We start from the raw sequence: 14,349 nt of genomic DNA, 5'->3' as shown, positions 1-14,349 counted from the left end.
ATGAACACACAACCACCTTTTATTCTTTTATTTTCATATTTTCACGGTAAAATTAAAAAAAAATCATACCAGAATGTTTCTATTCCATGCCAATTTCAGTGTTTTCTCATGGCCAGTCTCTCATAACTTAGTTTTAGCTTTATTTCCCATATTTATTTGGCAAATTATTTGATGTTTATATTCTTCCTGTCCTTGGGAATGTTGTTTTATTTCCTTTGGAAATAAAATTTTTCAATGACTTATTTATTATTTATCTTATTTAAACATTTATTTTAAACCCACAGTATTATACATGCATATGCATACACACATCTATATACATATATCTGTGTATGTGTGTCATGGAAAGAAACATACTTCCTGGTTGTAGGTTCAGTATGATGTTCATGAACTGAAAACTGAATTTGAATCATATTGAACAAAGCAGTAACAGATTCATATAGTCCTCCATCTTAAAATAAGCGTGGATGAATAATTAAATCAGATTTTTAAAGTATGTTTTTCTAAAGAATTGGGGAAAAGTGCATTAAAGTGGCATTTAATTCATACATTCTTGAAAGGGGAATAATTGTTGAGCTGGAGAAGTTTGATAAAGTAGTAATAATATATGTAACACTTTATTCTTTCCACGTTGACTTCTTTTAATTCTCATGGCCACCCTGTAAATAAGGGTATTCTATTCCCCATTTGAAGATGAGGAAGCAGGGTCAGAGAGGTTCAATGTAATATTTGCCCAAAGTCCCATGAGATAGAAATGTAACTTGAATTCAAATTTATAAGTAAAGCCTGGTATTTGGGAACAACTGTATCCATCTACGCACTACCATGTGTGGCAAGGATACTATTAAGAACGTTGCAGGGAAGATCAGAAGCCAAGTTTTTGGTATCAGTTTTATTGATAAATATTTGCAGTTGTAACAAGTGAGGAATAACTAAAACTTTTACAGATTTAATACTGTTTTCTCAGGAGAACAAGCATTTTATATCAGTCAGAAATTTAAAAAGAACTGAAAAAAGCATGCAAATATAAATGTTTGCATAATATATTTTGAAAAATAGGGTCAGCAGCTGTCAATATAAAAACACAGGCAAGAAAGTTTTGTGGAACTGTCTTTACCACCTTTCAAAATAATATGCCATTGTATCCAGAGCAAAGTTTTTAAAATTCATGTTTGATAGGGTTCTATCTATAGGCATTTTAGACCCAAGAAGTTTTAGGTGGGCTTTGAAAGAGTTCTTATTTTCCTATTTTCTGATTGTATTTAAAATTTCTTCCTTCTGTATTTATTCCTCAAAGCATCTGACATGTTGTATTTTTTGCAAATGTAACTTGTCACAATTACGATATGACATTTTTTCAGTATGTTAAAAGTGTATAGAAAAAATGGATATGTTCAAGGTTAAGAATCAGGTATTATTTTAAGTCAGCTTAATGGGGTGAAAATGTATTTTTGCCCCTAATATAGAAACATTATTTACCTACTTCTATAGTCCTTTTGCAAAACTGAACTACCAGGTAAATATATGATATGCATTTCATTCTGTAAGTAAGAACCTAGGCAGCATTAAAGGATACTAATAAACACCCCATGCACCATGACCAAATATCAGAACTGGTCATCCTATGTACATATTTTAAGACTTTTTTTTTTTTTTAAAAGACCACATTATGGTCTTGATTTTTGCACTCCATAACATTGATATCAAAATTGTGTTTTGCTATTTTTGTTCATATGCCAGTGCACCCATTGTGCTTAGAGCTGCCCTATAACACTGTTGGAACATCTGTATTACCTTTGGGTAACATAATAACAATTATCCAGAGTAAAGAAGAAGAAGCATCATCCATCCATTATTAGTGTGATCTATGTACAAGATCCATCTCTGAAGAAATCTGGCTCTCCAATTTAGTTATATACATTTATATATAATCTATACCCTTCACTTTTCTTTCCATGATAGACACATCTGAATTTAGGCACTATAGAAAGAGCATTAATCTCTTCCTGTGTGCATTAGCAGATTCTAACAGTACACAAAGATATCCTGGCAATCTAAAACACAAAGTGTACCTTCTAAAGTGCTAATTTGTCCCCAGGGAGGAATATAATCACTAGGAAAAATCAGATTCTATCATAACAAATATTGTGCTCTTGGAATGGTGGCATAGACACCAGTTGAGGGCTTTTTGTTTATTAAAGCTCTGTAATTGAAACAGAAGGAGTTATACCATACTTTAAAAAGTGGTAGAGTTGCAAATATACACACATACTCGTAGATAGAAACTTCAAACATTTTTAAATTAAATGAGAAACCTCCCCCTCCCCCCAGTAGGAATTCAGCGCAGAAATGCTCACATAACATGGCTGCCAACATCCGATGTGTAAATCTGCTCTAGAATAATTCTCAACCCAACTTCCGAATCATGCCTCAAAAGGATATACTAACTTCAAAGTCTGTATTCTACAAATGCCCAGGTTAGAGATTAGGACTCTTTATAAGGGCCCTTATCTTTTACATTTGGTAAAATATTAAAGGTATTGTCAAACAGACAATTCATCTAATAGTCCAAAGTATCTTATAAAGATAACTTATGGCTAGCAGGTCACCATCATATATAGTAACAACGAGAATATAAAGTCTACATGTAAAAAGATGGATGCATGCGGTGTATCATAGTATATTACATATTATCTGGTCATGTGCACCAATTTATTGGGCCTCAAACATAGCAACAAGTATGATATTACAACATATATGTGAATACATCATAGGAGCATAATAAACTCAATTCTACTCAAGAAAAAATTAAATAATTTAGGAACAATAGAACTTCACAATAGAAGTGATGATTCTTGTAGGTTTTTCTTCACTCTTTTGGAAAAAAATAGGACTTTTTGTAAACATCTTCATAGCTATCTTTTTTTCAACATATTACTGAAAGCTATTATTCAAATAGGAAATATCTAATCGACATGGATAAAGTATGTCTTAACACACTAACACTTTCAGACAAAAACAGGCATTTATTAAAAGAAAGGATTATTACAAATATTTTCTATCTTGTATTCTAACTACATTTTCATAAATAATGTATTTAAAAGTGCTGAATATGGTAGGATAGTCAGCAACGCCAGTGTAAACAGAACATTTTGTTTTCTAACTCTGCAAACTTTTTTTTAATCCCATTTTGTCAAACACTGCAACAGCTAAAATATTTGCATAGGGAATAGATAATAGCCCTTTTAACCATATCTCCTGAATTCTATATAAATTAGAAAATCAAATTCACTTAAAAAAACAATTCTTGAAATGTCTTAAGTTTTATGGAAAAAGAAACTTATGATGCCAACCTTTCAAGTAAAATAAATTTTAAAAAGAAAACCCCAAACTTGTTTATTTTAAAAATGTTTAATAAATTAAAAATGAGAGGTAGTTAAAAAATGACAAAACCCATAATTTTAATATCATCCTTAATATAAGGCCAGTATTCTCAGTGGATATAAATATTTTTAAAACTTTCCCTTTAGGTGACTCAATACTATATTTATTAAGTTTAAGTTAAAAAAATAGCCTCCAGGGGATATTAATATTCAAATGTAACACCTTGATATAAATATGACACTGACTTTTCTGTGTGTGCACGTGATAGGATACTGTTTTCTTGAATGTCAAAAGAACATGCCAATATCAGGCAAGTATTCTGTCTTAAAGATTTAGTGGTACTTATAAAAAATAATATGGCAGCGAGAAGATTTGAGCACTGTACTGCCTTTCAATTATGGATGAGTATTAATAGTTTGGTTTTAACATTTTTAAAATAAGTCATTCTGAAGATACTATGAAAACAGTTAAGGTCTGAAGTAGAGAATTATCTTCTTCATAACCCTTACAAAACTTCTCTTGGCTAAAAACTTAGCTTTTCATTGGATTTTGCTTTCAAGGAAAATATGCCACAGGACAGATGCTATTCGTCAAAATGTTTTATGATGCTACATTTAGGCATTCCTTTATTAAATCCTTTTTTTTTATATTCCAAAACTAAGTTATCGAGCTTAGTATTTTTTTCTTGCTAAAGTACATACTTTACACAACCGTTTTAGAACTGGAGAGCCAGTCTTTAATAAATTAATTACAGTATTGGACATCTGATATATACATAGATTTTCTTCTATTACAATTAAAAACAGTTATCACTCTTTGATTTGTCATTGAGATAGAATATCTTCAAATTGTTTTGTGCTTTTTTTCTCTTTTCTTCTTCTTATTATTTGTTGTTTATTTTGTTTTTTTACATAGCAAACTATTCTGTAAAGAAAATGCCACAGTTTTGGCAGTGAACAACCAGAGGAATCCCCCATTAGGATTTCCCAACAAACAGAGATAAAGAGCTCTTTTTCCATGTACAGAAATATTGGCTTCAAAATGAGTGTACTGAACACAGTATATAGCATGTTGAATACCATTGTTACAACTTAAAAATTGGCTTTTTCTGTCTTAGATTATATTTAAAAATGCAAACCACAGCCAATTTTTTTGGCAATTATTTCTATAAGACCATATTGCACAAAAGTCTTTAAATACAGATATAAGTTATGCCATTGGATTAAATATTACAACAGCTACATGGCAAATGAAGCAGTTTTACTTTGCACATGCAGTCTCGGGATACACTAGGAGACTGTTCATAGGACTACAAATACAGTTTGCTTGCAAGTAGAATGAGTGTTGAATAAAACAAACTTAATTTGGCAATTCATTGTTTTTCTGTGGTGTTTTCTCCAAACTTAACCAGGATAACTTTGATAAAAATGGAGACAAAGACCATATGGTTGTATTTTCACAGTAGCCTGAGGAATGCTAAACTGTAGTTCTCCAGGAACTCAGTTTCTGGTGTTATTTAATTACTTTTATTTCCCATCCCAGCCCTCCAAAATGATTTTTTTTTTTTAATGAAAATTAAGATTCAGAAGCAGAGTTGGCAGTACTTTCAACAAAGGACTTATAAATTTGAGAGTTCAAAAACCTTGGAAAAGAATCTCTGTGCATTAAGGTATATATCTGAAGTTGGGCATCTTCATACATGTGAGGATTAGGATCCAACAGATTTCTATTGATCACCTCTCTAACTCGAGAATCGAGACTGACCTAAAAAGAAATAAGAGCAGATACATTAAATAAAATTTTTTTTCAAAAGCTTTCAATTAAGTAAATATAGGTTTGTGACATTTCAGAGAAACTTCAAAGAGTTAAATCCAACTACCTAAAATCTTGACATTACCTTTTTTTTTTTTTTGAGGTTACCTTTACCTAGACTACCTAACCTTGCATACTTTTCTTCCTCAAAAGTTGAACTAAAACAAACAAAAAAACAACTTGTCTTTTAAACCAGAAATTTAGTTCACAGATATCCTGGCTTCCTTGGATTTATCTTTTTTATGCACTCACTCGGGTTTTTGACCATTTCTATTCATAGTTGAGGCACTGGAGAATTCTGTAGCCAGAAGACAAATTTATCTCCTCCTATTAGGTAACTGCTGGGGTGACTCTCTTGATGGGACAAGGTAAAAATCTGTCAGAGAGTAGTTCTCTGGCAAAAATTAGCATGATATCAAGTGCTGATTCCTGATAGTTTTAATAGCCCAACAAATCCTATAGCATCAAAGTAAGAAACCAGGAACGTGGAAGGGTGTAGTAGAGCAAAACCAGAGCAGGCATTTTCCATGTCTTGGGGGTACCTGGCAAGGCACAGAGAACTATATGGTCCTTATCCAGAGATACATCTAAAGATCTCTGTTCTAAAGATTAAGTAGAACAATTGCTTGAAGTGGAGTCTTTGAAAAGAGAAATGTAAGTAGGAATTCAGAATACCCGTGCAAGTAATCAGTACAGTGTTATTTAAAAAGCCAAAATAAATTAAATTCTGCAAATGATAGTTTTTGTTTTGTTTTGTTTTCCATCACTAAATGCTGATCCTGTTGGAGCTGGTAGGACTGCTGGAAAGGGAACTGGGGAAAAATAAATAGCAATAAGGGCAGGCTTGGGGAACGGAAGTAAGTTCTGCTCTGAAGTGACATGTTAGCAAAACCTAAGAGGCCAGCCATCACAAACTTGTCCTGATTGGCTTCCTCAGTCCTCACTGCTGAACACGGACTAGAGCATTGTGATCCATATTATCTGTCTCATGATGTACTCACGTCTATACAAACCTTTTGTATTTATAGCTGAACATTTTGTTGTAAGCATTTTGCAAAAGGCCTTTTGGTTCTGGCTTCTTTTCTCCCCTACTGTTTGGATTGAGCCTGGGGTCTGAGAGAGTCCTAATGACTTAAGTGGCTCATATTCTGCCTGGGTGTCCCCAGATTCCTGAGCTCTATGGCTCATGTGGAATTGGGTTGATTGCTACATCCCAGAGACTGGTGCTATGAGAGGGAAATGGTGATCCAGACTAAATTTCTATGGCTTAGCTAGACCAACGTTACAGAAAAAATTAAAGGTTTCTTGGCTGAACTATATATTGTCTTAAGAAATTCTTTAAAAAAAAAGTTCTGGAAATGGATCATTTAGGTTTTATTCTCTGTGTTATCTGAGCCATCTGAGGTCATCATCAGTACAAAGAAATAAAAAATACAGAATTTCTTCCTAAGATTTTTATTTAAAAATATTGTTTATCTTTCCACCTAATAGGAATATGTTGACACTGGAGTCCAAGCTGATCTCATACTGAAAAGCGGTGTTATGGTAGGGTGAAATCTTACCAAATACACTCAACTGTTTTTGTAAATGTTTTTGCTCTTACTTTCAAACTTGAGAACTTTTTGTTTCAGTGGAGGAGGGAAATGTTAGATTAGTGATAAAGAAAGAAGATCATTTATTTCTTAAATAACAGCATAATTAAATACAGTATAATTGTTTGTGGCTGGAACCATATCCGTTACCTTAAGACAGAGAAATAAAACTACCTTGAATGATTAAATGTCTTGAGTTCTCATTGTATAATTTTATTTTATTTTTTTGCAAATTAAAAACCGTAGTGAAAGATCACAGAGAAAGTCATCCAACATTTAGTAACCTGTAACAAAAACTCATTTGCTATTTCTATTTAAAAAATAAAATATTTACCTTAACGTCTGCTTGTTTGGAAAAGTTGTCAGTCAAAAGAAGTGTAGAGAGGTCAAATAACAAGAATAAACCCCATGGGTATAACAATAGAGTTTCATCTGGTGGCATCTTTGTGCTTCAGATTGTGGAACATCTATAATACAAATTAGTGGGGGTGGATCCCAGCATGGACCTGAGCCATAGTCACCATAGGATTCGGGCACAACTGGATGGCTCATAATCCCATCTAATCTGGGGTCCAATGACTAAGGGCCTGAGGAGTTTCCCATAAAGAACTCATCCCAAGGGAAGAGAAAATTGAGAGGCACAAGACAAGAGCTACCGTTGGGCAATGGGAATTCTGGTAGTACTCAGTCCTCACAGACTCATATCTAGGTGGGGGAAGGGAGGGTACAATGCAGCAGTCACAGCATTAACAGAAAAAGAAGTATTCCTGTGGGCCGGGGCACCACACAGCTCCTACGGATTTGGCAGCATTCACCCAGCAGCTGTGGCGGTGCTGGGAACAATGGCGGTGTTGAGAGGTGGCAAGTGAAGTTTACAAGGCTTACATGACTTTGTGAGAGGCCTCAGGGAACTGGGAAGCATTCACTCGCACCGGGAGCAGGAGACAGGGGAAGGAGGAAAGCAAGTGGCTTGCAAACATACAAATATCCACCTGCAACTCCACAAGCTAGTTAGAAGAAAAATGTCATGAGAGCTGAAGGTTCAACAAGAGTGTGGTGGTAAAGTGGAAGGAATGAAGACCCAAGTCTTGCTAGTGTGGCTTGGGAAAACCTGGCTCAAACTGAGTGATAACACCTGCTTAATCTTGCTACGTTTCCTACCCAGTGGAGGAGAACATCAAGATAGGTGAATATTGCCAGAAGGTTGTATGCTAAGAAGGTTGTATGCTAAGTGTTGACCCTGCCTTTCTGTTCTAGCCATCAAGAGGCAATGGAAATTTTGACTTCATGGACATTTGGGGCGGAATTATGCTGAAAAGGATGAATTTTCACTGAAAGTCTTTTTCCCTTGTGGAGACCCTCCTTAAATTAATTAGGTTAATTCCTTAAACAATTCTTTAGATATCATGATTAAGTTTTTTCCTTCATTTTTTTTCCATTTTATTTTTAATTTTACCAAAGTTGCTTTATTTAGGATTCTTTTGGAAGTAAAATTCTGATATTTTTCTTTTTCCTGTATAAGTTCATATTAAATTTTACCAGTGATAGCTTCTGCCACTGGAGATATTCTTTTTAATTTTAACTAAATTTGGTTTTCTCATGTTAAATTTTATAAAGAATAAATGGATTCTCCTATTAGTTTTAATAAATTTATACCATGTGTACTTTTAGTTGTATTATTTTGTGTTGATTATTTCTACTGAAAATAATTATAAATAAAACTATTGGAATTTATTTCTTGGAACAAAGATCACTGGATAAAGTGCAGTAGCCATATTCCGGGTATGGCCCAAATGATGGGAAAGTTTATTTTGCTTGTCTGAGGGAGAGTTCAGGCATGTGGTTATGATTGCTGTTTCTCATGGTGTCTTAAGTTCTAAGGTTGGGTTTATAGAAGTCTATAGAAGTCATGAAGAAAATACTAGGCAATGGGATTACTAGCCAGCATATTACAGTTGAAAGGGCACCACATTTGGAATCAGAAGACCTTGGGCTTGTGTCCTACAATAGTTGGTTTACCTCTTTGAGAATCCATTTATTTCCTTTGTTGTAAAATGGTGCCCTCTGTCCTAGGGGCTAAAGGATTCTTGTGAGACCTATACTGTGATAATATATGTGAGACCATTTTGTCAATAACAAAGTTTAAGCTCAATGTAAAGTGATATTAGTAATAATAATAATAATAATAATAATTGACCTTCAGTATCATGACACATTTTTGATCACAGTGTCTTCAGACTTTCTATCAACTTGAATTTTACCTTCTCAGAGTGACCCTACCTGACTACCCCTCTTCTAAACAATACCATTGACCTCCACCTCCATCATAATGTTTCTCACAATTTTTAGTAATTTGCTTTTGAGATGATTTGTCTGTCCTGAAATGTAAGCTTTGTAAAAGATAGGCCAATGTTTTTCTTGTTCACCAACATATTCCTAACATCTAACCCAGTATCTGGCTCATAGGAAACAGACAAATATTTTTTGATTGATAATATGCATGCACAAAGAAATTAATCTGGGAAAATACAGTTAAATGAGTCCTGTTTAGAAAAGCCAATTTAAATCATCAAAAGTGCTAATTCACATAATTTTGCTTAAAGAGGCACATACTTGCAAACACAGAATCCACATGTCTATCACATATGCATTATTTTTAGATAATTTGGATTTTAAATAGGTTTACTGCTTTTTTTCTCCCAGATAACAACTGGAAATTCGGGATGAAATCAGAAGACGCAAACAACCCCTACTACTATTCAAATCACCACGGGAGAGAGAGCTGTAAAGTTAGAGATTTAGTGAGTTTTTGAGCTTTTTCTATGCCATTACTCTACACAATGAGGAAGCTGAGGTCAGAGACCCCTGAAATGAGCTGCTCAGTGTCATAAGGATGTTAAGTAGTAACAGGACTGGATTACAGCCCAGATTAAGGATAATGCCATCACTAAAAAGATTTGTAGAAAACTGAACAGTTTTCTTCATTATAGGTATGTCTTTTTATAATTACTTATTCATTCAATAGCTCAATGCTGTTTATAGTAGATAATAGCTTCTAAATAGACTTTTTTTTGAGATTTTATTTTTTAAGTAATCTTTACACCCAACGTGGGGTTCAAACTTACAGGAGTTCAAGAGTTGCATGAGCCAGCCCAGGAAACACAAATAGAATTTTTACTAAAGTTCTTAATTTTGCTGGGTTTGTCTTTTCAATATTTAATAAATATAAACTGCCATCAGCATCTGCTATCTGCTGCAAGATTACTATCAATCTTAAATTCCTCTTTACTACCCCCATTTATTTTCTCTTTGAGAACATCACATAAAAAATTTACTTTTGAAAAATGCTCTTCTTTATGTGTTTTTAGTTGTTTTTTTAAAATTAAAATTTGTCCTTTCCCTCTTGAAATATACGCTATACCAAAAAATGAAAGTTATACTGTCTCCTGATTGCAAACGTCTATTTTATAACATACTGCTCAAGTTATTAAAAATGCATAAAACACGCTCTTCGAGTAATGAAATGTGATTTCAAGCATACTGGCTTCATGAAGAAAATAAGTTATCTAGATATAAATAATTTCGAGAATGTACACTTTCTCTACATTTAACCAAGAGGAACATGAGAACTCAATCAAATTAAGATAAAATGAGTGTCTAGTGAAGAAAAATGAGGTTCTAGTTAAGAATGGAATCCTGACAATTTTTAGTTGCTCAGTCATTATTTTATAAATGATTCAAATATTCATGTTCTTTAAAAATATTCAGAATAAGTAGAAACAGTCATAGAATTTCAGAGGTAGAAAGGCCAGATTATCTAGCCCCCAAATGGGAAATGGATCCCAACTCCAATTAGTTTGTAGCAGCTGCTTTGAATATTGTGTTGAGAGAAATTCTCTGGTTGAATCTGGGTATAGCAGTAAGAACCATGATTGATAAGCCACTTGGTGAAGAGAATGGAGTAATAGCAAAGAGCCTTACAGCTGTCATTCTGGATTTGGTTTACTATTCTCTGTGTCCCTTTTTAGCTTTATTTTGGTAAACAAAGCAACTGAATAACAAATCAGAGAAGTGAACTAATTTATCCCAGGCCACACAATCAGGTTGAAGCAGATCCAGAACCAGAATCTTGTGCACCTGAATGATTAGTTCAGTGCTCTTACCACTATATAGTCAGGGCTGTTCTGATGTGACATATGTTCTCTCCACTGCTGGAAAACAAAATTGGAAGGTGACAACTCGGTATCATCAGACAGTTATTATTGTATTGTGGCTGATTAGAGATTGACAAGTTTTTGCACAGAAAGGTCAGTGAGATGTAATAGTTTAGAAAGGGCTCTGGGGTGGCCAGAAAGTGCATGCCATATTCTGAGTGTATCAGTGAGTCAGAGTAAATATATCTATACCTTGGCTTAAAATATAACTTGTAAACAATTTTCTTTTATAATTGCAAATACCTACTTTTGGTTTATTTGTTTTTGCTACTCAACAATGACCAAATGACCAAATGTAATTACTATGTTGACAGAACAATCCTTTGACTAACCAAAGGCGCTCATACAGTCCAATCATTTAGATTCTATGTCAAGAGTTATGTACAAGTCAGCACACAAGTAGCAAAATGATGAAAATCTGAATTTTGCTTCCATCTCTCTCTCTGTGGTATTTTGAGGATATTAAAGAGTGGGTAATGGCCCAAATATAGATACACAAAGGAGAAAAGATATATGTGTCTGTTACACTAAATATTAGTCCATTTAATTTAGGAAAGGTAGTGCTCTTGATCAGGAAATAGTATTTTAATGACTTTTTGGTGAAACTCATATTCAAAATAAAGAAATTAGGCTAAAACAAAACTGCATTACTTTTGCGAAAACAATGAAATTCCAAGAGTTTATATTTCAGTAGTCAATAACTAAGATAGCTTAAAACTATGGCCCAAAGAAGTAATTTTATAAAAATTGTTTATTTTACAAAGCTCCGTTAATCAGTGACATCTGAAAATCAGAAGTGTGAAGACAACGGGAAAGTGTTTCCCATAAAAACTAAAAACTAGTAAATGGAGACTGTAAAATAAAGGAATTCTATGTACTTCATATGGAGAATACTTTTTATACCAACATTCTTTTAAATTGAACACCAATCATAGGTAGTACAAAGAATGGACTAGGTAATTGAGACAATTATCATTTTCACATGATACATATTATATATTTTGGGGAGAGAAATGGGCTAGATAATCTTCCCAAGCACCAATTATGGGCAAGAGAAGCACATCATTGGGCACATTTGGATCCATTGATATCTTTGCCATGTAATGCAAAATTAAAATAAAAATGAGAATGAAATGTGTATGCTAATAAAATCCAAGTAGAACTGGCTAGATGCTGAGGTTCCAGACAGACCACAAACCTGAAGAATGTATTTCTGATGTTAGAACCACAAAGTGGCATCAGTAATAAATGCATTGAGGCTACAGAAAAAATTCTCCCTACCTTGTTTCTATGAATACTTTTTCTATATTAATGAGGGAAATAAAAAATAAAACAATCTTTGTGTATCCAATTCCAGGTTTCTCATTTTGTAGAGACAATACTGTTGGAGTCCTCTGGAATACCAATGGCAATTATAACCTTAACAAATTTTTTAAACTTACTAAGGTATACCTTATTAGAAGTGAAATCCTTTATACAGCCTCGATAAAGTAGACATGGATTTGTTTTATAGATTTCAGGGTGAGGGGTGTAAGGCAGGTTGGGGCCACATCCCGGATTGGATGAAGCACCAATGAGCAGAGCCTATTTCTAGGGAACTTTACAAATGGGAACACAGGAGAGGAGTGTGAAGCAGAAGGCACCAGGTCAGGACATTTAAATGCACAAAGATAGGAATGACAAAAAGAGGGTGGTGTGGAGAACAGAAGGCATTCAGGAACCTCTAAATTCAAATGCTTTAAAGGACCCTGGAACTCTGTCACGCAGCACTCCAGAGGCCTGGCTACACTATTCATTCCTCCCTCATCAAGTGCTTTTAACCCTGGCAGCTGGAGCATTACTTAGGATCAAATTAATTTTTAAAAAGTTAACGGAAAATTGTTAATTTGTTTGCTTGAAATGTTCCTTGTTTATTAGGTATGTTTCAGCAATGGCAAAAATAGCTTGCATTTTGAATAACAGGATAACTGGAATAAATAAAAGTATTGCTATTACCCGTCTCTCCCCTAAGAATATTAATGGGTCATAAAGGCCCATTCTTCAATCTGTAAAAATTCTATGATAAGCATCAACAAACATGGTAGCTTTTTTTTTTTTTTAAAGCTCCTATTACAGAGGTTTTCAAACTAGTATGTACATGGAAAGCTTGTTAGAAGTCCAGATTCCTGGGCTCTATTTCCAAAAATTCAGATTTAGAAGTATTGGGTAGGCCTCAAGAATTTGCTTTTCAAACAAATGCTCCAGGTGATTCTCAGACAGGAGATCTGGGGACCACACTTTGAGAAACACTGCCCCACAGTAAATTCTTCTTTTCCTCTTTAGCGTAAGTCACTGTACTAAGCAAATTGTATTTAACAGGCTTCGTAAAGTTAGTTCTGAAAAGCAAGTAGCTTACCCCACGATTCAGCGAGAGATAAATGATCAAAGCATAGTGGGGAAACCTAGCCTTCAAATCTGTGTTCAGGTAGATCGTCAGAGTGAAATCTAAATTATCTGCCCAGGGAAGCCTTCGAGCCTGTCCACACCCCATGCATTACCCAATGTGGACACAGGTCCCTTTGCGTTTATCCTTGGTCTTAGGAAGCCCATATTAATATTTTCCAGATTTTTACCTCTTTTGGTGATAGTATAGAAATGTAATCTTCATAGATCATTCTGGCCTTTTCTTCAATTACTTTTTTGTTCTGCTCTTTCTTTAAGTCTTCACAGGCAAGCCAGAAAAGTAGGTTCTCTTCACTGTATTCTGTTCGGAGAAACTCTCTGAAAAGGTTTCTTCCTGCTGGGGCCTTCATCATCTTGTCAAAATTTTGAGACCAGGACAAGACTTCATCTGAAGTGGGGTTTTGGCTGCAAAGACAGAATTGGGCCATTATCAAAGGCAACTCTGACCTCAGAATACTTAGCCCAGGTAGGGGAGAAAAGATAGACATTGCTATTCACTTGCTGCCATCTAGTGGTCACTGACCATTAGTTTAGCCTGATCTGATAAGTATCTGCCAGGACTACTAGGCTAGTTATTTCTGGGTATTAAGAAAAATTTGTTTAGGCATAAGTGTGTGCTAGGGAGCAAAGCATTCAAATAGCAAGGGGCTAGACACACTATGCACATGGTCATCATAAATTCGTAATGAAGCCCAGACATGTTCAAACCTTAACAATATATTGCAAATTGAAAAAGACACCCTATGCATTAATTTGAAGGGCAACTGAAATTTTTGTTTGCTTCTGATGTAGATTTTAATTTAATTTCTTTGTTTATATTTTTTGATGTAGAGTTTTAACTTTAAAGCCATAAAGTACAGTTTCTCTTTTCCTCTCTGATAGCTACTTTTTCATTTGTCACTGGA

The 14,349-nt window shown here is 34.3% G+C and overlaps 1 protein-coding gene across 1 annotated transcript in view; it reads right to left on the bottom strand.

The window, feature by feature from the left end:
• Positions 1-282: 282 nt before the first annotated feature.
• Positions 283-14,349, bottom strand: part of RGS17 (regulator of G protein signaling 17) — a 92,988-nt gene continuing 78,921 nt past the window's right edge. Inside the window, exons 4-5 of the mRNA XM_032407627.1 lie at positions 13,615-13,849; positions 283-5,148 (exon numbers count right to left, since the gene is read on the bottom strand). Of these exons, the coding sequence (XP_032263518.1) occupies positions 4,960-5,148; positions 13,615-13,849 (424 nt within the window). The 3' untranslated portion in view covers positions 283-4,959. The remainder of the gene's footprint in view (positions 5,149-13,614; positions 13,850-14,349) is intronic.

This window comes from Phoca vitulina, unplaced genomic scaffold, assembly GCF_004348235.1.
Source record: "Phoca vitulina isolate PV1807 unplaced genomic scaffold, GSC_HSeal_1.0 scaffold9, whole genome shotgun sequence".
NCBI lineage: Eukaryota > Metazoa > Chordata > Mammalia > Carnivora > Phocidae > Phoca > Phoca vitulina.
This window is presented reverse-complemented; position numbering and strand designations above follow the sequence as displayed.